Source organism: Centroberyx gerrardi, chromosome 1 (assembly GCF_048128805.1).
Source record: "Centroberyx gerrardi isolate f3 chromosome 1, fCenGer3.hap1.cur.20231027, whole genome shotgun sequence".
NCBI lineage: Eukaryota > Metazoa > Chordata > Actinopteri > Beryciformes > Berycidae > Centroberyx > Centroberyx gerrardi.
Genome location: NC_135997.1, coordinates 30,415,842 through 30,441,530, shown reverse-complemented (window position 1 = coordinate 30,441,530; position 25,689 = coordinate 30,415,842). Strand labels below are relative to the sequence as shown.

The 25,689-nt window shown below is 41.3% G+C and overlaps 3 protein-coding genes across 3 annotated transcripts in view; all 3 read right to left on the bottom strand.

Annotated features, from left to right (window-relative positions):
• chsy1 (chondroitin sulfate synthase 1) overlaps positions 1-11,841 on the bottom strand; it is a 54,969-nt gene extending 43,128 nt beyond the window's left edge. Inside the window, exons 1-2 of the mRNA XM_071908911.2 lie at positions 11,164-11,841; positions 7,189-7,684 (exon numbers count right to left, since the gene is read on the bottom strand). Coding sequence (XP_071765012.2) covers positions 7,189-7,684; positions 11,164-11,474 — 807 coding nt within the window. The 5' untranslated portion in view covers positions 11,475-11,841. The remainder of the gene's footprint in view (positions 1-7,188; positions 7,685-11,163) is intronic.
• A 2,479-nt stretch (positions 11,842-14,320) lies between these two features.
• Positions 14,321-18,818, bottom strand: selenos (selenoprotein S). Its single transcript, XM_071908916.2, has 6 exons — positions 18,311-18,818; positions 17,498-17,626; positions 16,492-16,598; positions 16,304-16,393; positions 16,135-16,204; positions 14,321-15,097 (listed from the first exon to the last, which is right to left on the bottom strand). The coding sequence occupies exons 1-6, from the start codon at positions 18,408-18,410 to the stop codon at positions 15,018-15,020; spliced, it is 576 nt and encodes a 191-aa protein (XP_071765017.1). The 5' UTR covers positions 18,411-18,818; the 3' UTR covers positions 14,321-15,017.
• Positions 18,819-19,498: 680 nt separating this feature from the next.
• On the bottom strand, positions 19,499-23,526 carry snrpa1 (small nuclear ribonucleoprotein polypeptide A'). Its single transcript, XM_071908915.2, has 9 exons — positions 23,353-23,526; positions 22,693-22,840; positions 22,200-22,278; positions 21,993-22,039; positions 21,793-21,895; positions 21,388-21,467; positions 20,989-21,064; positions 20,260-20,353; positions 19,499-20,069 (listed from the first exon to the last, which is right to left on the bottom strand). Exons 1-9 carry the CDS (start codon positions 23,432-23,434, stop codon positions 19,882-19,884), a joined length of 897 nt encoding a protein of 298 aa, XP_071765016.2. The 5' UTR covers positions 23,435-23,526; the 3' UTR covers positions 19,499-19,881.
• Between the last annotated feature and the right edge of the window lie 2,163 nt (positions 23,527-25,689).

Below are 25,689 nucleotides of genomic sequence, written 5' to 3'. Positions count from 1 at the left end.
GAAATAGAAGCTGTTTGGGCCAACAACCAAAATGTTAGATGAACCATCCTTAATCAGGCAAGCTTAGACTCCAACTCCAGGTACAGCATTGCTCCTGCACAACCAGTCTGAGAGTGATCCCATACTGCTGATTTCCTCTACCACTCATACAAACCTTAACCAGTACAACCTGGGCAAACTCAATGAATTATTAGAGGAACCAAATGCACAAGAAAAATGTATGAGACCAAGATGCTATTTCAAATTGTCAAGCCTCATGATATAAAGGTAATGGCTGTTGAGTAGATGATATCCCTAAAACATGACATCCTGTATCATCTGTACATTAACTCTGGCTGGCATCATTCCACTGATTTAATCAGAAGCCTTATGATCTGATCAGATGCTTGCTTTTAGTTAATGAATAGTTTCACCAGCCCACTCTTAAAGCATGTCACTGCTTTCTCCACACTTTGGTTAACATCCGCTTCATGAAGAAAGAGGAAAAGCAGCCACGTCGCCACATTTATCAGATTAGACATGAAGCCATGTGCCACAGGCCGTGAAAAGAGAGACCAATTAATATGTACAAATTGAACTGAGATAGGTAGGGAGAAATAGGAATACAGTTAAGTCTGAAGAAAAGAGCTACTAAGGCCCCGAGTACAACGGTGCTCTTGTTCCCAGGGTGAGAGCACATGCAGTAGTGCACAGTCAGAAAGCCTGCCGCAGGTTTGGCAGGCATGCAAGCCACTCAGGAGAAATTAGGATTAGGCGGTGGACTCATACCTCTCAGCAGTGCAGGCTTGTGATTCCCATTAGTTGTGTTCTAGCTTGTTTGTGAGTTGGCATGCAGGGCGGGGATGTAATGGTCTGCTGTATCGATGCCGCTGAGGGAGGTGAGGCTCACCTCAAGGACACTGCTACCAAACAGGGTAAGCAGGCCACAGGGTCACAAAAGACCATAGACTTTATTTAGCTGGGTGACACCTTGAAATGAAAACACGAGGCTGGGGAATGGGAAAATGAGAAAGTGCTCCATTGACACTTTCAAAATCTGCCAGGAGGTTTGCAGCTGTACAGCCTGATAGAAACAGAACCATTGAGACTGGAGCAGCAGGGAATACAAAAGACACAGCTGAGGGTGTAAAGCAAAAATTCCCAAACAAATGAGACTGGAAATTCTCTGTGCCTGGAAGCAACTAGACTAGCAGAGGAGGCCTACGCCTGGAAATGACAGTCAAACAGACAGACAAGACACAAGGAAGAGAACAAAAACAGAAGTCACCATTCATATAAACAGAACTGATCATTCAATCCCAGCGGCAACAACCCCTGTGATCGGATAGGAGGCTTCTTCCTCCTGCTCAGATGCCAAGTGCAGTTGAGAGAGCGGGGAGAGCAACAGGTCAAAGAGTGCAGGGATCATTACATCATCTATCATCAACACAAAGTTTGCAAGCTATCCAATGAGCATTCGCTAGCTAAAATGAAATGAAAATGAAAAAGGCCAAGAGAAAGACAGCAATAGAGCAGAGGTTTATCATCTCGTAGGGCTGTTTTCACATTGATCTAGTGTAAAGTTGAGACACGTTCAACATGGAGAACCCAGAGCAGCACCCCACAATGCACTGCGTCCAAAATACGCATCTGCTGTGACCACACCATTGCATGCGCATTCAAAAAGCTGACCACTGTGATCACACCTAACACAGAGAAAAGCAACACATGTACAGAAGAACAAGCATACAGCCTCAGCAACGTGAACTTGAATCCAAGACAGAAAATACAGCTTGCTCAGAAACAGGCCCACCCACAGTGATGAAGACTGATGACTTTTAAGGCTTTTCGGTGGTTCTTACTAGACCCATAAAACGTCTATCTCATTAACTTAATGCCCCCCACCGCCGCCGACCCCACCCCCCCAAAGTGTCACCGTCCTGCATATCATTTAAATCAGCTGCAGCCAGACACTGGGAGCATTTCATGCTGCAGAACTGTAATTCATGCAAATTCATCTCTTTTGGCCTCCGTTTATGTTTATTTTTGAATCGCGCCTGTAAACATTTATTTGCTCATTGGGCCTTGCTCATTGGGCCTAATTTTAGCACGGTGCGACGGCATTGCTGAAAAGAGACAGAATAGCGGCACACATAGAGCGGCGGCCACAGGATGTCTGAAAATACACGAGGTTCACCACATACTGGGCCGTCTGAAAAGTCTGAACGGGAGAAGATGGAGGGAGAAAACAGATCGACACACAGAAGCAGAAAGAATGGGGGGATTCTCCGGGCTGATCCCTTTCCCTATACATTCCCGTCTAAATAAAGAGATTTAAAGCATAGGTAAATAGTTTTACTCAAGTATGGGAGGAATGACATGGTGTCTTCTGAATTGAAGTAATAATTTAATTTAGCAATAACATAATGAGAGCATATCTCCCGCTGTCTGTATGATCGGATGTCCCATAACTGAACAGCTGAACTAGATAGGCAGTTTGACTGATATGGGTTTTGAAGGCCTATACTGATGTTTTGGATTGAAGCTGCTGATCGTCGATAATCAATATCTTAAAATTTGACAATTTTCATGCCAAAACGTGACTATGGGACACTAAAACTCTCAACTAAAATGCTCAAACCCAGGAGGATGATAATACTACTAATAAACATACTCATGCTGCAGCATACTTGTCTGGCACCTCATCAAAATGTCTCATTACAATCAATTCAGTTTAAGGTCTTCCCACAGACAACCAGTGTAGTATTGATCAATTCTTCAGTAAATATGTAATCGGACAAACTGCATGATGTCCATCATATCAGAGGTGGACGACACTGACTGGCTGATATCTGATTTTTAATAAAAGGTTCAATATCGGGCCCATATGGCAAACCTATACATCAGTCTAACATTAAATGAGAGCATCTATTCAGCAGCTGTTCGGGCCAGCACAGCCTCTGCACTATATCAGATAGGCTAATGTAATAAAGATCAGTGACACTGGCTACATAACACGCAGAGGGCCTTGAATGGGGAATAGTGAACTAACCAACCGCCATCACAGAGAGAAAGAGAGAGAGCGAGCGAAAGAGCAAGGGGGGGGGGGGACAGCCAGAGAGATAAGAGCATGTTGAGGCATCGTACGGAGGAGTACGAGTGTGGGTGGTTGACTTCCTGTGTATTGGTCGAGTATGAGCAAGCCTGACTTCTCTAGAAATATAGGCCTTCTGAGACCGACCACAAGCAAAAGCACTGATCCCAGAGCGAGAGAAAGGCAAACACATTGTGAAATGACATTGACAGTTGGGTGTCCTCAGCACAGTGTGAATATACTCTCTGAAATTTAGGTCTCCCTGGTGTCGCCATGCCTGAAGAGGGCTAATCTTGGTGGGAACACTGATAGGATGTGGCATCGTGGGCCTTTGAGGCCTGTGCGGCTGGACCTGATCCTGTTAATAGAGACGACGAGGAAAAATCTGACAAGTGGCTAATATCTGCAGACTATCAAACTACATCAGCACCATGGGACTGTACAGAATCTGGCTTTTTTAATAATTACCATTATGGAAGGTAAAGGCTGTTTTTAAAATGCAAATACACACTTCAATATTCAATTTTGGGTGGAGGCTACACTTGGCAGGAGTTTGTTTTTGAGTGTTAAATGAGAAAATTGAAGGGAGGAAAACATTTTTAAGAATAGCACCAAATGTCACTGTAAAGTGCTTTCGAGCAGAAAAAAGCAGACTGTGATACTGTGTAGATGACGCAGAGGTCACAGAAAAGAAAGCTAGATAGTTATCGAGAAGCATCAGTCGCAATCATTCTCTCAAAAAGCCTATTGCCTATTTTCTTTTAAAATATAAAGCGACCGAGAAGAGGCTGTTTGCCAGAGGCTGTTGAGATGCTACACCCACAAAAAGGATGGTCCTTCAAGGGTTCTTTGGTAAGGATAGTGGTTCTATATTGAACTGTAATGACTGGAAAAACCCTCTTGATTTGTCAAAATAAATAAAAGCTGGTAAATCAGAACAAAGTGCCCAGTGTGGCTCTTAAAAACTACTTTTAATACTGTTGATTCGGAGGATCTCTTGCATTCTTAAATGTTTTTTTAGTAGTAGCAGTACTTAATCCAACTCTGGAAACCAAAGACAAACAGGGAATACACAAACCAAACATCACATACATATGCACAAACATCCATGTCTAGGCTATACTAAGCAGACCAGTCAGGCAAAAATCAATTACAGCACCATAATGCTTCTATGTCAAACCAATTGAGCATGGTGCTATGGAGACCGTTTCTGAAAGGGTTCTTTATAGCATCATAAAGGGTTCTGCTATGGTTAAAGCCAAAATAATCATTTTCTGGTACTATATAGAACCCTTTTTGTCAAGAGTGCACTCTGGCTCGTCTTGCTGATCCGCTCCTCTTTGTCGTGTTGGAGAGGAGACCATTTCTTCAACAGCTCTCCATCATTACAGCAGAACTCAGCTACCATAGCAACAAACTCATATAGCACATGCTACAGAGGATAAAGTCCTCTCAGTCCCATCATTTAGGCTACTATTTCAGTCGCACTAGAGAGATTCTGCATGCATACCCCCACACCACCAGCACAATAGCCATTATATCATTACCATAGGTTAACCTATCTCCACGTCTGGGGTGCAAGTCCTGTGATGCAGGATACATCCATACCAATACTGCTATTGAATATATTGAATAATGGCCCAAAACGGAGTATCAATATCAGAGAATCTCCCCCAGTCCAAAAATGTGATAACAAGGATCATGGGGATCATGTCACAATTGAAGCAAAGTGGCTTTATTTTCCATCCTTTTTTCACATTGAAGGATATTAGGTCTCTTATGGGGGAAAATGGATTACCGCTCAAAGACTGCCGCTCATTAAAAGTTGTGTTAGCTTGTAACACTGAAGCATTTTTAAACATCAATATATCATTGTCAAAGTAATTGTGATACCTTGGTATAATTACGGTAAACAAACAAGGCCATGGTTGAGGTGATGGGTAGTCTCTTATCTGATGCCAGTGGTGTTGTTAGTGGTAGTATCTCATAATTAAGACACCAGTTCACTCCTTCCACCATCTGCCAAAAGGCTGGTAGAGACTGACTCGGTGATGGTCTTGTTTGTTTACAGTAATTATACTAATGTCTCAAATTAATGTGGTAATGATTTATTGATGGCACACTGCTACACATAGCACCTTTAAAGTACTCAGAACTCTGACGGGCAGTGAAAAAGTAGTATGGTGCATTGCTTCTCCCTGTCCTCCCCTTGTCTTTCTGAGGCAGCACAGACACAAGCATAGCAGATCATAAGGAAGCCTTTTATCATTCACAGAGGTTAAATCTCCTGTCATCTCACACAGTCACTTCAATCAACCTCCACGTAATCGTCTCGTCTTGCATTAGTTTCAAAAGGTTTTCATTCGTACGTCAGTCATATGAATGGCACAGCTGTGTCTAGACATGCCTCAGAAAAGGCTAGTTGGAATGAGCACGCAACCTACATACAACATAAAAGAGAATCATCACTGATGACTAAGTAGTGGCATTTCTTCCATGACTGAATCCCACAATTTGGCCAGTGTGGTGGTTTGATTTGGTTTGCTGTGGCGTCTTAATAATTTTTCTCACAGCCAACAGAGATAACACTCATACAACAAGTCTCAACAATGACTAAATGCCATGCAATCCAGCAGGCACAGCACAACCAATTCAGCAGACTGTTGAACAACATCAGTCAAAGAAAGCATTCAGCCTTGAACATCGCTCCAAATTTGTCACAGGGACACGTTTGCTTTGGGAGAAAAGGTCTCAATCGCCGACACGATTGCCAGGTTTCTTGTTTGGTTTTGTCTTCTCTGAAACCTGAACTGGCTAGTGAGGAGCTGCAATTAAACCGAACATCAAATGCTGGTTCAAACTCTGGCTGAGGCAGAGGATGGGCCACTTCTTTCTCATTCCAACAGCCAAAGCAGATTAATTGCAGTCTTTGAACTGAACAGATGCCAGTTTAGCCAATTTACACCCAAGCCTGATATTATATGCAGATTTATTTGAATGGAAAACTTGTGTCAGTAATTGCATGTCTCAAAGGTGACTACGGTGTGCTTAAAAAGGATTTATGGGTAAGCGATAATGCACACTTGGTGGAAAATGACATAGCTATGTGTGCCACTGACTAAACAAAATAAACCTTGTCAGGTAAACATCACACAGCAGTGCAGGCGGGACAAAGTGTACCCGTCAATGGAAAGCTGTTCTGTACATTGAGCCAGGTCAAAGGTCAGCCTAGAGGTCAGGGGCAAATACTTATCAATACACAGAAAGGAGGATCATTGTGACCTTACAGACGCTAAGCCCACTCCATGTTAAAATACACAGAGCTACAGCGACCTTGATAGCTTTCACACACTGACTAGGGGAACAACAAGGCCTAATAAATAAAGACATCAAATGATAGACAGTCTGCTCCCTCTTATTCCAACCAAATGCATATAGGCACAGCACAAAAGATGCAAATAGATCCTTTGGGGAAACAAACAGTTTTACAGTTAAAACCAGACACTTTTTACCAAGCTGCAACATACAATTTGCAATACTCAAAATTATGGCTCCAAAGGGGCTGATTTTCCAGCTATGAATGTGAGAAAGCAAAAGGAACTGTGATTGCAGCTTTGGAAGAAAATCATGCCTAAAGGAGGTTGGTACAGGATGGTCGAAAGGAAAATCTCCTGGAGCCGCCCTAATCTAGTAATAATAAATCTATATAATTTCACTGATTGATGTAAACCTTAAAATAAAATGCCATGTCATAGAAGAGCGACAGGCAGATCCTTCAGATCTAAATACATGTCTTTTGGACTTTCTCTCCTTGAACCTGCAGCGCAAAAGAAAAAAAACAAAGAACCACTTGTGACAAATCAATGTTACGCTGCTGAGCAGAATACAATATAGGGTCTAGACCAGTGGTGGGGTCGCTGAGGGGCTTCCAGGTGGTCCAATGTAAAATGAAAAATTGTTTAAATTTATTATAATTTAATTCACTAACCAGGTAGCAAGCCAACATTGGGCCAACATTATTTTGTCTGATGTGCCTAATGTGTGTCTGTTTGGGGGTCGGTGACATGAAAATGTTCGAGAAGCCCTAGTCTAGCATGTAAAGAGCTCCATCTTACCTCATAGGACCAGACACACTGGACCCCGGCGAACCTCCTGACACAGCGGCCCACCTCCACGTCCTCATGGGTGGTGTACATCTCCTGCAGACACTCGCGGATGTGGGGGACCATCCTCTTCAGGACCTCCCGGCTCATGATGACCCCCGGCCCCCCCATGCAGAAGTTCTCCCCGGGCTCCAGGGCCAGTTTCCCCAGCTCGTCCCGGGCCCCCATGCCCGTTTGGCCCAGGAAGATGGCCTCGCTGCTGTTGAGGCTGCGCAGGAAGCCCTCCAGCCGCTCGCTCTTGATGTAGACGTCGTCGTCGGCCCTCATGAACCACTCGTACTTGTCCAGGTAGTGGTCGTGCATGTACTTGAGCATCATGAAGGACTTCTTCTGGGGCGGGTAAGAGTCATCCACATTCCTCAGAGCAATTATGGGAATGGGTATGGAGGTGTCCGAGCCCTCGCTGGAGAAGAACTCCACGCGACCCGGAATGGTCTGGGCCCACGTCCTGGACACATGCAAACACACACAGAGAAAAGGTGGCATCAGAAAGGTCAGAGCATACACAATGGGATAATCTGGAAACACAGGGACCATGTAGTGGTCTGTAGTACTGCTGTACTGCTGTGTTTGACTAATAACATGCAATAGCCTGAGAACAATGACCTATCTATTCTACATGAACTTGCTGTCAGCCTATTTCCATACTGGCTTTTTATAGCAAAAGTTCCACTACTAAAGGGGCTGAAGAAGGGCTAACAAACATGTTAAAGCCACTGCAATCGATAGTGTAATTGCTCCCCACACAGATAACCACCAAACACAAACTTAATGTCTTTTTTTTTTTTTACAGTACTGTGCAAAAGTCTTAGGCACCCTAGATTTTTTTATATAAATTTAGTCTTAGATGTTTATTTATTTGTTTTCTGCAGTAGTGTGTCAGTAGACTGGTCTTTATAGTAAATTTTTTTACATTTAGAAACGTCTTTTTTTTTTTAAAGCATCATTAATTTTTTGTACATGTGCCTAAGACTTTTGCACAGTACTGTACACAAGAATTTTTTTTTTGAGATGACAAGCGACTTCAGAAGTTAAATCGAGAAGATAAACATCTTATTACAACTACCTATATTTATCTATATATTTTAGTGCATCAGGAGGAGGTTCAAAGTAAAGCGTGCCTTTAATCCACTGCATACCTACAATTACATGCCTTTGCCTATGTGCAAGTGTGCCGTTCCTCCCAAAATTGGACCTCTATCAAATATCAAACATGACTTAAGGCGGTGGTTCTCAATCATGTGCCACTGTGACACAGGAGTCTGCAGATTTTCATTCCAACCAATGGAAAGAAAATGGCTGAAGTTGTGTTTAATATTGAAATCAGCTGCTGTGGTGTTTGGTTGGAAGAAAAACCTGCAGACTCTTGGGCCTCGAAGGCACAAGCTTGAGAACCACTGACTTCATGCATGAGGAGACAGCACTGTTTGGTCTGCATGATTTTTTCTTAGTCCATAAATTAATTCCATTAAAGCCTAAATGTAGCATTCATTGCACGTGCTGGGTCAGGCATTTGAAGCTGATGGAATTAACATTGGAACTTAGCAGCCAGACGCACGATTAACACCGTCCTGTTCCTAATAGAATCAACAACTCATCTGGGTCTACTACTGATGGAGGTTCAGCCATATGCAGCACAGCCCTCTGGGTTTCCTCAGTGGAACTAGAAACACAGGAGGAAACGCCATCACTGGACAATAATCTGCTGCACAAAGATCAATGGAGCTATTGGCATCAGACCCTTGGAAGGGGGTTTAAGCCTAAATCCGATTCTGTAGAGAGTTCTTAAGTTGCAAGCATGGCTGTGAGGTAAGGACACAGCCTATTTGCCATTGTAGCTATTTTTAATGTCATTACATGAACTTAAGACCTTGGTAGTTTTCTTTTACACAAGTGGAATGTAGGAATTTAGTCCATTGTTAACCAATAAGGTTTGGACAAGTTTCAAGCCCACTGACAAGAATGCAATCATGCGTTAATTTGAATGATTATACTATTAATCTTGATTACGGATGTAACAAAAGTGTGTGACACGGAATTTTACTGTGGAGCTGAAAGAATGTTCATGATTTCAGCTCCAATATCTAAGAAATAACATTCAGAATGGTCTTTTGTATTGTTTTAACACTAGAGAGCGCAGGCCTATCAAGTTTTAGCTTGGGCCAACACACTCCCAGTGAGCCCAGCTGAACTCACTACTGTGTAGAGGTAGTAGGAGACAACAAGGACTCAGGAAACAGGTTTTAGTTCTGCTATGTGGCACCGTTTGGGGTTTCCAATTAAGGAAGAACATGGCAACAAACACCTTGTACAATGACACCACAATGAAAAACTCTGTTTGATGGTATACGGATAAATGTTACAATTCAGTCCTAAATAGGGCTGAGATCTTTGTATGACTTTTCTAGTGAGAAATTCCCATGGATGTGCAGATTTACAGTATATTTTACTGGTTTTGGGTTGTTTTTTGTTCGCTCTTCAGGCTTATTTGGGATAGAATTGGTGTTAAAGTGGCATTAAAAAGTTTTACATTTAACTTGCAAAAACCTGTTGTCACCCTGTTTATGGTTTGCACTATTGTTCTGATTTTGTTTTACCTCTGAAATAAAAAGGGTTAGGGTGATTTTTTCAGTCATAATGGTCTTCATTCAGATTTTGCTCAAAGTGTCATGATAATATCTAACCGTGAACCCTGTATCATGTATGGAAAGCTGTGAGCTGAATGTATGTTACATCCCTGAATTTCTATCATACAATGTTTGACCCCTGTAACCATGCTTCAAATATTTCAAGACCACATGTCAAGTGTGCTTTTTGTCTGAGGTAACCTATGAATCCCGTTTGATTTATAAAAGTAGCCACAGGTCAAGGAAGCCTTTGATGGAAATGTTAGGACACTTCAACAGAAAGACACCAGGTTTTGTGTTGCTGACAGTAAAGACCACCATTCTCTTCATAACGTGAGCCAACACTGGAGTGCTGTGTATAGTGCAGTGGTTCTTAAAGTGGGGACCGAGGACCTCCAGAGGTCCTTCAAAGGGTTCCAGAGGGTCGCCAGAAAAATGAATAGTTTAATTTCACTACAATTTGATTCAGTATAAATGATCCCAATTAGAGAGTGTATAAGAATGACTACTCTAATCACAGGTTTCACTCCCACCACTGCTATTGGTCTGCAGCTGAATAATAAATCAGCGGCAGAAATCTTCCCATATGGGTCCCTGGGACTAATCTGATCAAAAAGGTGGTTCGTGGTGTGATGTGTTTGTATCTGGTGGCCCTTGACATGAAAACGTTGGAGAAACCCTGGTTTAGTGTGGAGACTTGGTAGACCCGAATCCGATACGCCCCGTTCTCCTGTATGGAGAGAACGCCAATCCAATCCATTCAAAATCTGGCATTTAATGTCGCCTTGCTAATCGGCAAGCGTAACGTCACATAGCCTACCTGGTTGAACATAACTTAAGACTTTACGAATCGTTGGGGTTTACTGGTACATTTGACATACATATGATCCACCAAACAGCACTTATTTCAACAAAATGAGAACTTTTAAAATTGGTCTTCCCGTTTTTCTCCCCATTATCTTCCTCCACAAAAAATACCTTGTTGCGGCCGGCAAGTAAGCGGTGGGAACCAATTATAAAAGTTGTAATTTTTCTGAAATAATTGCTACTTGGTGGATTATATGTATACCGAAGTGAACAGTGGTTCCTAACGACTCGGAGAAGGTCTTAAGTCATGTTCTACCTGTTTCAGAGTTGTACCTTTGCCGACAAGCAAGGCCACATTAAACTGCCAGATTTTTGAATGGAGTTTGGCGTGACGTTATCTCCCGTACAAGAGAAAAAAGGTGTGTATCGTGGCTGCTGACAGTAGTGATTTGTAGAGGGAAAAAGCAACATCTTTCATTGTCAGATCACATACCTATGCGCTGCAACGGCTCGGTTGTTCAAGTACTTCTGGGCGGTCATGACACCAACGAATAAGAAATTGTTGGACCTGGAGCCTGGTTTCTCGGTCGCCGGTGAACCGTTATCTTGCGGTGGCCATAATACTCCGCCGTATTCCTTTCTGAGACCCCCGTTCAACCCGCAACCGGCAGGGTTTGCTTTTCGTTTCTGGCCAGCTTTCTTCAACTCGGTCGCCTTGGGCAAAATGAGTCTGGAAGCCAGTGTGAAACCGACAACCAGTCCCAACAGTACACTAAACCATGCTCTTCGGCTTCGACCTGCCATTCCCTAAAACTTGACCAACTCGCCGTTTATCCTCACTGTATCCGAAACAGCGTCTCTGTAAAATCTGATCGGTTTAGTTTGTGTGTCTCCAGAAAACCGGGCTCACACACACTCTCTCATGGTAGGAAAGCCTTTTTCTCCCAGTTGCCTACGTAGCATCACAGCAGTCTCCATAAAGCCGCCACCTGAACCGTCCTCTTCAAGTGATCCCTCTGATCATGAAGCAATCCGTCGCTATCAATCATTGGCAAAAATTACCGACGATCGACAAATGTCGTAGTTTTCTCCTTTGACTTGAACAGCGTCTCCATTCTCGCCGTTATCTCGCCATTGTGAGAATGTCGGATTGACGAGATCGCTGACTACCAACGAGGTTTTAACGGTGATTTGACTCAACTGTCTTGCCGTAGAAGCACTCTGAGTGGCTGGTGGTAAATTTTTTCCTCCGGCGCTTGGTGCTGCATTCAAGTCATATGGGAAAATGCAAATTGAACAGCATCCCGACGCAAAGTAATGACTTGGAAGTGTTCAGGTGTTCTGAACCCGTTGGAAGCCACCAAACGCCACGATTGAAGTTTTCTGGATACTTTGATGACAATTATTCTCAGCTTTTCCACACTCAACATATGCACTTACTGAGTGATACATTTGAGTTCATGTTTTACAGAAACCTAAACATTGCAATGTCAATCACAAACAAAAAATCCAGTAAGGAGATGTAATCTCACTGCAGTGGAATTTTAAGAGATCATAGAATGACCTATGCGATGAAAATCATCAAAATTAAATGGTCTGAATTCATATTGCTATTTAGTCTGCTAGGGAATTTCATTTGCAGGATGAAACCAAGTGGTCCCAACTTAGTTAATAGTAGTAAGTTAGTTGAATATGTTTTGAAGAATTAATGTTAATACATTTTAAAAATAATTTTGTTATATTGTTTGTATTACACAATAGGCCTACCTTTTGCAAACATATACAGAATACCTGAACTTCAATCATTTATACCTTTACAAAATAGCCTACCACCTTTGCCAAAAATAGTAAAACTAGAACTGAAACTACCGTAAATAAAAACTTACTAAACATTATAACATAACTTATAAAAAAAAACAACAACCTCAAACTACCAAGCCCACACTGAAAACGAATTAAAACTAAAGTGAAATTGAAATAAAAATTTAAAACTATATAAAAATAAAAATTAATGAAAAATTCCAAACTACCTGAGTGTTTCAAAAGTAGGTATACAATTTAAATAAAAAATAATGTTGGAGCCATTTTGCTGAAAGGCAATAATAATAATAATAAGTAATTTTTACCTTTTTACTTTTTAACTTTATTCAATTGATAATAGTAAACACTTAACATTATTTGTATCCATACACATACAGTGAGTATTAATAATGTATTAAAAAATGTATACTTTTTAAACAGGCTGTATAATAACCCTGGTGAACGGTGCTTTCAAGTAGGAGAGTTGCATCTCCCATCTTCCCCATGTGCCTGAACGCAGCACGACTCACAGCCAGGTTCCTCTGGTCTCGAGCGCCGCGGACTGACAGTTGGCTGAACAGTTGGAGTGGATGAACACAGATTTATCCTGCTAAACACACTGGGTTCTTACTGTGTAACCCAAGTTCTCTCTCTCACGCAAAAGAAGCGGTTCGGCCTTACCAAGAGCACGCGGTCTCGGTTTTTCATTGGAAATTAACGCACACTCCTCATCAATCCTGGATATCGCAGGACGTTGTCGCCCCCTACTGGTTAGACAGTCAACAGGTGATTCGTCCATTGATGCAATTCTGTAATACATTATAATTTACATCAGTGCGATAGTACTTTCTATGATGTTACCTCAACTTTGAGCTCAAACAGCACAAGCAGAATCACAGAACATCCACTACACAATGCTGCCTGTATCCTTTCTAGCAGCATTTGGATATGCTTAGGGATATCAAATCATTATTTCTGCTGAAGAACCCCCTTCCCATACATTGGTACACTGCTAAGATATCAAGGAACTCCTTCCTAATTCCTAACGTATGAGCTAATCATCCTCTTTAACTTCACTGCCTACATTATGGGTTTCTCATACAATGTCAATGGCCACATCAGCCTGGGGATCAGCCTGAACTGGAGACTCCACAGCTTAGGCTTGCTGTGCACTGAGGCTAATATAGGACCATTAGGCTAATATAGGCCTACTAGTCAGTGTGTGTGTGTGTGTGTGTGTGTGTGTGTGTGTGTATTCAAGTGGGGGTTCTGGTGCTGTTAAATCTCTTATCCCTCAAGTCAATGTTGGCAGCAGCTGCTGGTATCCAACATCTACACCTACTACTACAATCAATTCTTATACTCAACTCTGTTCTGGCTGTATAGTTATGTGTTTATACTTTTTTATACACCGTTTATACCATTCCAACTCATGTGTACAGCTGTTTGTTTTCCATGCAGTGTTAAAACCCCTCACAACCCAGTGCAATATTCTCTAGATCTGTAAACATTTAATTTTTTTCTATTACTCACTTCAGTGGATTTTTAATTTTTTTTTTATATATCCTACTTATGTACTTTCTTTTATATACTACTTAGACCTATTCCCTCAATTTATATTTACAATTTTTTTTATATACGTACTTCATTTTTGTGTTATGTTAAATGTGATGTACATGTGCAACCCACTAAGTTGAATTCCTTGCATGTGCAAACTTACATGGCCAATAATTCTAAATATGATTCTGATCCGACTCTGATGGCTCTGCAGTTGGGGAGTGTGTTGTACCAGCACACCACCTTTGGGTGCTCCTGGAGCCCCAGCTGATTCACAAAAAAAAAAAAAAAAATAGAGACGACAATATCTTTATTGTGTAAAAATGTGCATAACAACTTAGGTCTTCCCTTCTTCTATCTTAACAGACAGATCAATATCAAAATCTCAGCAACTATATAATCTCAACTCATTATTTGATGTATTTAATGGTATGTCCACCAGTTACAACAAGAGCATTGCTGTAGCAATATCTACTCTAAAGCTATTGGTGGTACACATTGACAAAGATATTAAAATATATATATTAAAAAAAAAAAAAAACTAAACCAAAAAACACACCGACTCTGAAATTCATCAGCCAAACCCACTGGTTATGTTACCATTTACAGGAATGACATCATTAGAAGCTTTAAATTCCACACTGCCGACACAGTCGCCCCTCACTAGGATGATTGAAGACTGACAGAAATCAGGTTTGGTTCTTAATAAGGCAACAGCACAAAAATGATTTATGATTACAGTTACTGCAGCAAATAAAACAGTACAGCAGTCAAACTGTACTATTAACGCAAAATAATCAACAGCAGGCTGGAGGGTGGGGCAAAGGGGAAAAAAAAAAAGAACCTCTCTATCAGTAGGGGTGAAGGCTTAGTGAAGAGTTGGCAGCTTCGTTCAGTAGGTCAGTGTGTAGTTCAGAATGTCAAAGGTTAAAGGTCAGCGGGTCAGAGTTCAGCGGTCACACAGACCAGTGGCTCCAACCTCCTTTAACCTCATCCACCAGATGACGGTCCTCTCCTGCCCGGTCTCCAGGAGCAGGACCCTCCTCCGTCTCCTGTCAGGGGATTGTAGCCTGCAACACACACAGGAAAGTATGGAGGCTAAAGGTCAAAGATTTAATTTCACAACCAAATAAAGAAACAATGCTGACAAAACTATTTCTGATTGAACATAGCTAATGAAAGTTCTCAAACTATAGGATACAGAATAAGAAAAAGGACACCAGGAAAAAAGTTTGGGGACATGGTGTTCAATTAGTTTAGGTGCTATGCATAGCTTTTTACCAACAATAAATCATTACCACATTCATTTTGAGACATTAGTATAATTACCGCCGGCCTCTACACAGCAGTTTAGATTGGTGTGACATCTGCTAGTTTGCTTTACAGCAGAAAACAGGAAGAGGGCGCTGTTCCTCCAGCACAAACCCTCATCCTAACCCTGAACTGAACACTGCTGCTGTACCAACACAAACATCCATCACAGGGATTTCCTCAGGAAGTGAAGTGTTGATGGAGAGAGATGGAGAGATGGAGAGTCCAGAGACGTGAGGCGTATTGATGATTTCATTTTAAAAAATCAAGTACTTTCAATGAAATCCACTCATTGTCAAAAGCTTTTAAGGCCTTGTTTTATTGTTCTCAAATCCTCAAACTGTCAAGGATCTTCAAACCCGTAAGAATACTGTTAGATTTTCTGTTGATGCAGTTTGAGTTTCTCTTTTCTCTGTCTGTTCAGCCATGGTGGCTATCACTGCTCATGCTAACTACCCAGTTCTTCTTCTGTTGATTCCAAACATACTGTAAACATAAAGTCACTTCCTCTTTTCCAGAGGATTTTTCCCCAGAAAGAGCTACCAGACACCAGGTGTTTAGAACAGCAAATGGAAAAGCTTTCATGAACTGGATATAGCGTTGAATCACGATTGTGTTATATCAATCAGAGATGGAGAGGAGCAACATGGCTATTCATTTATCAAGAAAATGTCATGGATTATTACTTTAAACAACATCAAAACACAGTTTAAAACAATACAGCAAAGGACAATAAGCTGACTGAGTGTGTTGATAAATGTCTTGTCTTTTCATGAAGAAATAAGTAACTACATACCAGCATCGCGTAGCGACTTCTTGTCCGTCTTTGGTTTCAGCACCGTGGTCGATGAGCTCGCCTCTTCAGTCTGCAGTGTTACAGTGACATTCATCAGATCAAAGCAGCTTTGGTAAAAGACGGCGTTACATTTTTACATTATTCCAATAATGCTCAGCTTGACTCTTACCTGAGGAAGCTTTGCATTTCCTTTGTAACTCTTTCCTTCTTGCATACTGTCCCACATCTCGATTTTCTGCCTCCTCTTCTCCTCCTCTAGCTGCTCAGGGCACACATACATTTCCATTTCAGATGTGACATCAGTGACAGCCGATCATCTTCCTGATAAGAGCCAAAAGTTGTGTTGCTCAAATTCACCTGTTTCTGCTTTTCTCTGAATAGCGCTGCTTTGGCATCAAACTCCTCCTGCATCCTCCTCCTAGCTGCTTCCAGGCCTTCTTGTCTTCTTACCACGGACACTGGATCTAAGCAAGAAATGGCATTAGGTGGTCAGTATCAAGTTCATGACACTGGACATGCAGTTTTATACTGGTTAAGTCTACACAACTAAGCAGTGACGGTGGTTCCTTTGTGACACTGACATACTTATCTCTCAGCAAATCATGATCAAACTAATGTTACAGGGAGTTCCCACTATTCCATTCAATACTTAAGGGTGTTGATTCACTGAACCCTTAACTATGGCAAAGGACCTGCATCTAATTCATAGTATTCTGTTAGATCACCACACGGCCATCTTGGTAGGAAAATAACAGGTGATTGTTATAAATTAACAGGTGATTACAATCAAATGACAAACACAGCCAATGAGCTGTGTGTATTGTAAAGCGCCATATTGGTAGGAAATGCATGTGACATCATGGGAATACTATGAATATAACTGGCCAAATCCATGCATATGCAGAAAATTAATGGAGCAATGACTGATGACTGACAAGATATTACTATTTGGTCAAATGTGATAAATTATTAGATGAAGGTCACTAAATTAGTTTAGAGCAACATTAGTCCTAAGCCACAATTCATTCAATTTTGTTAGTTTTATTTGACATGAATATATTATATTCTCTATTCTCTACACTTGACCATGGGCATTTCCTTGTTGGTGACATCAGAATTCAGGAGGCCAGAGGAAACAGGGTAGTGAATGGGAGTTTCTAGTATTATTAAGCACCTGAAAGCTGAGGTGAATGGTGTTCAACTAGGAAGCTTGTATACACCGTCTTTCCTGTAGGACATGACTGAAGCATATATGGCACCAACAGCCCCTTGACAGTATTCCTACCTTGGTAAATGATAAACTTAAGTACAAACAGCTATTAGTGTTATATGTCATTGTGCTGAAGATGAATGGACAACTCACCTTGTGTTTGAGGGGAGGGGCTGCTGTTGCCCCGGCTGGCTCTCTTCTTACTAAGATGCTGGATCAGCAGGTAGACCAGCACAGTCACAACCAGCAGGTACCATCCATACTGAGCCAAAACGTCCCCTACTGTGGGTGGCAGGAGCAAACAGTTCATATCTTCAAATGACAACTAGGTTTTTCAGGATAACAAGTAAGCATGGAGAGAAACATCACGCCTCTCTGCTGTCTGGCAAAAGTAAACACCGTGACTCAGACCCTGCGGGTCTAATTAGGGTGTTCCGGTACATTCGGCATCTAGATTGTTCACTAAACTGCACTTTTTACAACATCTTAACTTTTAGAATTGGTTCACAGTTCTTGCTTCCACCCACCACGGTTTATTTTAGAGGAAGAGTGTGGGATTAACGAGCGAAAAATAGATTTGCTTGAAATAAATTCTGCTTAGTCTAATACATGTATGCCGAATTCAATAGAGGACCCCAATGATTCAGAACAGGTATTGCGTCATGTTGTCCCAGCTGTGCATCTTTGTCGGTAACGGTAAACCACCCAATGTTAAATTGCCAGATTTTAATGGCATGTATCAATGGAATAGGCTATATTAAGTGTACACATGGGGGAACAGTTAGACAGGCAGGCTAATTTAAACTGAAGATAGTCTATTTCAATATAGACAGTGCTAGCTAGCATGCTAGTCTGTACTGTTACCTGTTGTTAACCAAACAGCCATCAAGCCCAACCCAAAGAGACTACACCACACATAGTAAAATGTCGTTAGCTAAAGTAAGTTAAGCGATACATCTCAAGTACCAGCTTGGTTCAGGAAGCTCAAATCCTGGTTTTCGAGGGGCGCCTTCTCCACTTGAGGCACGTCATCGTCATTGACATCAACAATCTCCACATCCTCCATTTCTGACAAAATAACAGCTGTTCACTTAGTTGGACACTGTTAATTTGAGTTCTCTGCTCTATAGCTAATGTTATAGGTTCTTATTTGTCGTGGTGACTCTTTCGTGTGTCAACCATCTTTGCTAAGATTAGCTAGCATGCTAAACTATTCCAATCAGAGCAGTAGGGTGACGTGTTGTTGTTAGCCTCATGCTGCGTTCAAGTCCTGTGGGAAAACTCGACGAACAATATTTTATAGCAGTACTTACCAAACTATAAAGCCGGGGTGAACTGTATTTTCTAGTGTAATTTACCAGCTGAGAGCTGAGAGTTGAGGTGAACACTATTTTATACTAGTATTTACTAACAGAAATGTGGGGTGAACTGTATTTTCTAGTAGTTTTTACCATCTGAGAGGTGAAATGAACTGTATTTTCTTTCACCATTAGTACATTTCCTACAGGACATGTAACATGTGAATGCAGCATGATGCGTATAAAAGTTATGCCGTGCTTGTGTAGCGCCCCCTCAAAATTCACCCCTCTGGAAATTGCCTTTTTTCTTTATTTTATCGATAGCTTAGTTCCTCAATGAAGTAAAAGTAGGTTCTCCCACGGAATTATACTTAGTATGTACAACAAGCGCGAATTCGCAATAGCTGCGACCACGTACGCGCATGCGTACACGCGCGTGGGGAAAAAAATTAAAAAATTACAAGCCAGGAAATCATGCAGTTAAACCCTAAAATGCATTTCCCGAAATGGCCGCTGGAGGCCACAAAAGTCTGTATTAAACAGCACTTCTACTAAATAAGTTTGCCTTAGATGATTAATAAACATATGCTAAGTGAATAATAATTGGTCATTTTAGTTTTTTAACATCCGTGAAATATCGCAGAACTTTAACTTTCAAATAGCACAATATCAGAGTTTGGGAAAACTGTCCAATCCTAGAGGGACACATGATGTAAAACTAGTATAGAGTTGGTCCAGGCATAAAAGTCAGATTTAAATTCTCCATGTTATGTATTTCATTGGATTTTTGTGTTGTCTCATTCATCTTGAATTTACATACTGTTCATCAGCTTCAATTTGAAATCATTCCACACACTGAGAATGTACAGAATTTATTTATGCCTTGATATTGAAATGTGTCAAATACCAAAACGGCATAGCAAAGCAAAACATGATAGAAAAAATCTGAATATCAGAGGGTATCCAATTCAAATGACAAAACATTTCCTCAATGATAAAAAAAAAAAAAAAAAATCTATACATGTATGCATTACAATCCAGGACATTTACAGGCGGACTGGATTCAACTGGACATCAACTGACCAATAAATACACTGGTCAAACAAACTGGTCCAGCACACATTGCTTAAAAAAAAGATTTTAATGTATCCCATCTCACAAAATAAACAACATTGTTACTTGTATGTTCAACACAAATATAAACCTACAAAAAAAACATAAAAATTGCTGTCCGGGTGTTCAGGAGCCATTAACCGGTGGATCCTCATCCATATCATCATCCTCCTCTTCTGCCTCTTCCTCTTCCCCTTCCCCTTCCTCGTCAATCTCCTCCTCTCCAGCACCTTCGCCCACATGTTGCTCCATCTGTCCAGCCTCGTTCTCTTCCTCCTCCTCCTCTTCTTCCTCCTCAACCATCCCGGCTGGACCTGGTATAACAGAGAGAGCACCAAACAAAATGTTCCATTATTTACACTCCACTTTGGGCACATGAAGAGTAAAGACGCAACTGTAACCGAGGGAAACCGGAAATAGAGGTGATAAAAACTCAAAACAACAACGGTGGCTGCGGTGAAAATACAACAGTCTGTCTGAAGCAAGTGTCTGGCTGGTACTGACCTTGTCTGACATCCCGTCCGGGGATCTGACCAGCCTGCAGCATGCCTTTCAACCTCTCCACCTCTGCCAAGGACGACGCATTAGCGATGGCGTTCTGAAATACAAACACACACTGATCTAAACCGAAACCACTGGCATGAATGTGAGAAACTCTCTTTATATCCTACACTGTAGAATATACAGCGAATTTCTGGACCTACTAAAGGCAAATGTATCCATAGCGGGTCCATTCCTATAACAGATTACGAAGAAAGAAAGTGTCCATGATACATCCGTCATTAGCTTGGTTTCCAAGCTTTTTTTTTGGGGGGGGGGGGGGGGCAATTATGATGTATAGAACTAGAAAAGCTGAATGGAAACAGCAAAATTCCATAAAATTTAGCAAAAAAGTTTTTACGTTTGCTTGAGTAAAATGCTTTTGTCAATAAAAAAACATTTACAATAGTGCTAGAAACTTCTGTTGAATAAATGATGTGGGCTTGGCATGATTCTAACTGTACACCTCAAAAGTTGTGAACGTAGTGAAGTCAGAACTTTTGGATGTTCTGAAACATCTAAACTTAGAATCACACCTAATTCACGTTTTGCTTTTTTAATGCTTTTCACATTTTAAAAGTTTGCGTAAAAGATGGAAACATAGCTAGTGGAAGTTCAGCCCTCAGATTCAAACATCGAAGACCCCAAAAACACTTTCCCAACATTTGTCAAGTAAAGCAGCTAGTAGTGAACCTTGATGGCTTCCACATCTGCCTGGGACGGGCCTGTCCTCTTCTTCTCAGGCTGCGCCGCCACACCGGGGGTGAACCTGAAACCAGTGTGCCGCAGTTAGACAACATGGACAGACACGTGCTTCTCTGACCTCTCAACCAGTGTAGTACATCTCAGGTGTAGTATCTTTTCTTGAGTCAAATAAACTGATACAACAGGCAATGTCCACAGACAGCAGTCCTGAGCAACACTGTGGTGAAAGGCTGTGGCTTTGGACTTAACAATGTGGCAGGCCAATTCACGGCAGATGGGTGAGAGTGATTGGTGGGGCCGAAATATTGTGCATTTATTCAACCAAATCCACCAGTCAGGGTCCAGTGATTCTGAGGAGCTGCTGTCCAACAAGGACTTTCATCTTACGTTTTTGTTCGCTTGGCAATATCCTTTGCAAGCTGAGCACCCCGTTTGCCCTTGAACATTTTCTCCGCCTCCTGGCGCTCCTATGGTGATATCACACGGTTAACATGAAAACTCTCAAATCATTACACAGCGAGCCTTCATCCAAGGGGCAAGGCCAGGCAGGCAAACACATAAACACATACACACAATCCATCAGGACTCTATTCATTCAACAGGCGATTGTTCTTCGATACATTTCACAATATCCACAATCAGTCACACCTCCCTCAGATCTAGAAATACTATACAGCCTTATAGTATATCTAAAAATAATGACAATATGACTTTGTCCATACCATGCAGAGTTGGATATTACAAGCCTTTCCTTGTTGAGGCTTCTCCAAAACCCTGCTGATCTGCACTTACCTTGAGCTTCACCTTCTGGAAGTCAAGCACACGGATCTGAGGGATTTTGTTGATGACATAGAGCCGGTAATGTTTCTTGTTCGTTACCGGATTCCTTAACAGACTGGAAATGAATGAAATCATTACAACGGTGTACAGTCACAATCAGGCCGTGCGAAACAGCATCCAATAGCACAGATTATCTTCATAAGAAGTCTTACCTGAGCAGGGTCAATGACTTCACTGAGGCCAGCGGGTCCAAGTCACCCTAAAGATGAAAAGGACAGAGTAACAATGGAGAAATACAAAACTTGGAACTCAGCCAGATACATGAATGCATCATTTGTTCATCTTCTACAAAAATGAAAAAGCATGTGAGAATCAGATCAGCTGGCCCTGAAATAGTGGTCTGCTGAAATTTGACTCACCAGCTCCTGAATGTTGTTGCTTGTGAGAATCAGTTCTGTCAGACTTGACAGAGACTGTTCAAGACTTTCTCCAATGCGACTGTACAGAGACAATTAGAGATTACAAGCATGAAGCATTAACTCTGAATGCTTATCAGCAAACATAAATACCTAGTAAAACAAAGACTTATTCTGAATTATTTGGCCCTTCTGGTAATTTCAGATACAGATGATCCATCAAGCAGCACCTATTTTAATTGCATTTCCACGTTGAGAATTGGATCACACTGCTGGATGTATTTTCGTGGAAGAAGATTGTGGGAATAACAGGCAAACCAATTCTGAAAGCTAAGATTTTATTGAAATCAGTGCTGCTTGGTGGATTATGCGTATGCCTTATTGAGCAATGGAACCTTCATAAAACATTCATATTATTCAAAGTATGAATGTTGGGATTTTTTTAATGTAGTTCAAAGTGACCTAGTAGAGAACAGAAGGTAGGGCTCTAACTTACCAAATCCTATTGTTGTTCATGAGCAACGTTTTGAGCCTTTTGAGCATAGGGAAGCCGTCCAGTTTTCTGATCTCATTGTCAGAGAAGTCAATAGTGTCAAACTGGTCAAGAGTAGCTCCAAGATTTTCAAGCACTGGGATCTTGTAACCTGTAAAGGCGAAACATAGAGAAACGTTATCTGTTAGCAGATAGGCTACCAGAGAACGACACGCCGAACACTCAAAGATATGGTAGTTTAATGTTTCCTTGGTTAACCAAATCCTTAACATTCCACTGGTAACATCTCGGCATACATATAATCCAACATGCAGCTCAACTTTTATAATGCTTCTTCTGTTAATCCCACAATCTTCTTCCACCAAAATGCACCGTGGTGTCTGTGGTGGGCAGTACAGAAGAGTTTGAACTAATTCTCACAGCAACGTACGTTGCGAATTTAACTAAAATCAGTGCTGCTTGGTAGATTATATATATATGCCGAAATGACCAGAAGACACCAACGACTGGCAAAGGTTTGCAAGTTATGTTCATTAGGAAACATCAAATTGGCAGATTTTTGAAAGGAGTTCAGGGTCCTTTCTCTCCATACAACAGCGAGCGGCGGGCGCCGGGCGAAGCTAACCTAAGCTAGCCAGCTAGTCGTGATGGAGGATAATTTACCTCGTAAATCCAGCTCTCTGTCTCTCACGGGGTTTGTGTATTGAGCAGCCTGCTCAATCAGCTCAGCCGACAATTTCACCATGTCGACGACAAAAACAAAAGTTAGCAAGTTGCTTTTTTCACAAAACAAACGTCCCAGGGATTTCCAACACGCTGCCGCCCGGAAGACAGAGTGGGGTCAGGTCAGACTGTGCTGATACAAACAGGCGCTATTTCTTTAAGCGCCCTCTAGTGTGCGGAGGAAGACAGGCTCAAACCTGAGATGTGAGACTCTTCAGCTGCATTTCTTTTAAGCATAGCATGTGTTTAGCATGCTCTTCTCAAATTCATTTAATTGATGACTCCCTTTCCTTAAGGCCAGATATTCAGCATCTTGCTAATCAATTAAAACTGCAAACATTGCAAACTGCGACCATAAGATCATTTTTTTTGCACTTTTGTATTTGTTACGTGTTTGCACGTGTGTTTTTATGAGCATTTGAAGACCTGATCAGTTTCTGTGTCTTTATAAATAATATATAATATTATTATTATATAGATAATAAAGACATAAATCAAGCAATCTGCACTGACGGGAGGTAGCAGGGCCAGACTACAGAGTTGGTGGAAATGAAACCATGTGCTGCGAAAAAGTAGAGCCACCGACACAAGTGAAAGACAAGCGCCTGTATGCCATGAATTTGTTTAGAGCCGCGGCCGCCCCCTCACACTGGACGCTTCTGGACTGTCTAGTGGTGGCAGATGGTAGTTATCAACTTCATCCAACCCAAATATTTTGATATTCAAAGAGTTTACATAGCTGTGTACACTTTTTTACACAGTTGGAGAAATAATTTCAATTTGCTATTGCAAAACTATTACTAAGGATTGCTGAGTTCAGTGGTAAATCTGTCTTAAAAGCCTCTGTAGACCCACTGACATGTATTTTGTTGGAATGAAAACCTGTACACACAAGAGATGTCTGAGGAGAGCCCGTTGCATCACCAGGGACCCATCACACCCCAGTCATCACCTGTTTGACCCCCTGCCATCTGGTAGGAGATACCGGACCATACAGTCACGGACCAGCAGACTGAAGAACAGCTTTTTCCCAAGAGCTGTAAAGCTAGTGACCCCCACCCCCACCCCCACCCACCCCACACACCCCACACACTGATCACTAAGCCTGACTATGGACACAGATTGTGCAATAATGGGAATTTTTAATGGCATTGTGCAATACTTTTCATGATGACTATGTCATATTACCCATGACTTAATGCTACCAATGACGACTTGCACTCTTTATACATTACTTTAATTCTAATTCTTTTCTATTCTGATTCTTATTTACTTATTTTGTTTTTGTATTTTATGTCTAAAAACTGTCTTGAAAGTGTATCTCTTACTGTGTCAGTGTCTGCACAATTTTTTTTTTAATGTTTTTATGTTGCACCAGAGAGACTGGCGAGCAAGACTTTTTGTTATACTGGACTGGTATAATGACAATAAATTGAATTGGATTGAATTGAATACTGTATATATATTGCATTGTTTTGTTTAGCTCGGCTTTATTTCTGTAGCTTAATATTGTTGGCCTATAGACTCCATCAAATTAAGGTTTCCTTTTGTTTGAAATAAAGGTCTCATACCTTACAAGAAAGTACAAAAAAGTAATCATACAGTTAAATATAAACTTAAATAAACTATTGTATATAACAGCATCAACACAGCTAGAAAGAATATTGCATTATTCACCCACACGCTCCCATGTGGCAAACTTGTAAGTAGCATTCTGCTAGTTTTCACCTGATTTACATAGGTATAGCTTTCCCAATATAAGGCTTGCTATCCAAGGAAGACACTGCCTTCAAGTGCTCCTCGGTAGTTCCTACTTACGAATTCAGAAGTCAAAAGTACAACTTGCTATGCGTTCAAGTGGTTTTGGTTGTAAATAACACATATGGACGCCTCAAAGACACTAGTGATTGTGCTTCTTTTGTTGTTTCGTCACACCAAATGTTGAAACTATTGCCCGGCCACTTTAACGTCATGAGTCGGAACTCTCAGAAAATGTTGACTTTCCCACTGGCATAGACAGGCCGTTCATGTGCGCTCTTCTCATCAACATGAAATCTTACTCAACGCTAGAGAATGAATGACTGACAGCATACACAACACCAGCTACTGCTTTTGTTGCTAAGCTCTGCAAACGAAGCATCACAGATATGTTTGCACAGCTGTTGATTTACCTAGTGTTACCTCGCCTAGCTAGCTAGCTAGCAAGATTGGTAAGTCTTAGGCATTAGCATGACTTTAACATTACTTCTCTAAACCTTGAGTTATTATTTATTAACA

Bases quoted from the DNA above. Each gene is read 5' to 3' on its own strand.
- selenos (XM_071908916.2), bottom strand. From the start codon at position 18,410: ATGGAGGATGTGGAGATTGTTGATGTCAATGACGATGACGTGCCTCAA. The intron at 17,627-18,310 runs GTACTTGAGATG...TGCCACCCACAG, and splicing joins GAGCTTCCTGAACCAAGCTG to TAGGGGACGTTTTGGCTCAG. The intron at 16,394-16,491 runs GTGAATTTGAGC...TGCCCTGAGCAG, and splicing joins TCAGAGAAAAGCAGAAACAG to CTAGAGGAGGAGAAGAGGAG.
- snrpa1 (XM_071908915.2), bottom strand. From the start codon at position 23,434: ATGGTGAAATTGTCGGCTGAGCTGATTGAGCAGGCTGCTCAATACACA. The intron at 22,279-22,692 runs GTAAGTTAGAGC...GTCTCTGTACAG, and splicing joins ATGAACAACAATAGGATTTG to TCGCATTGGAGAAAGTCTTG. The intron at 20,070-20,259 runs GTCAGTACCAGC...CTGTTATACCAG, and splicing joins CGGACGGGATGTCAGACAAG to GTCCAGCCGGGATGGTTGAG.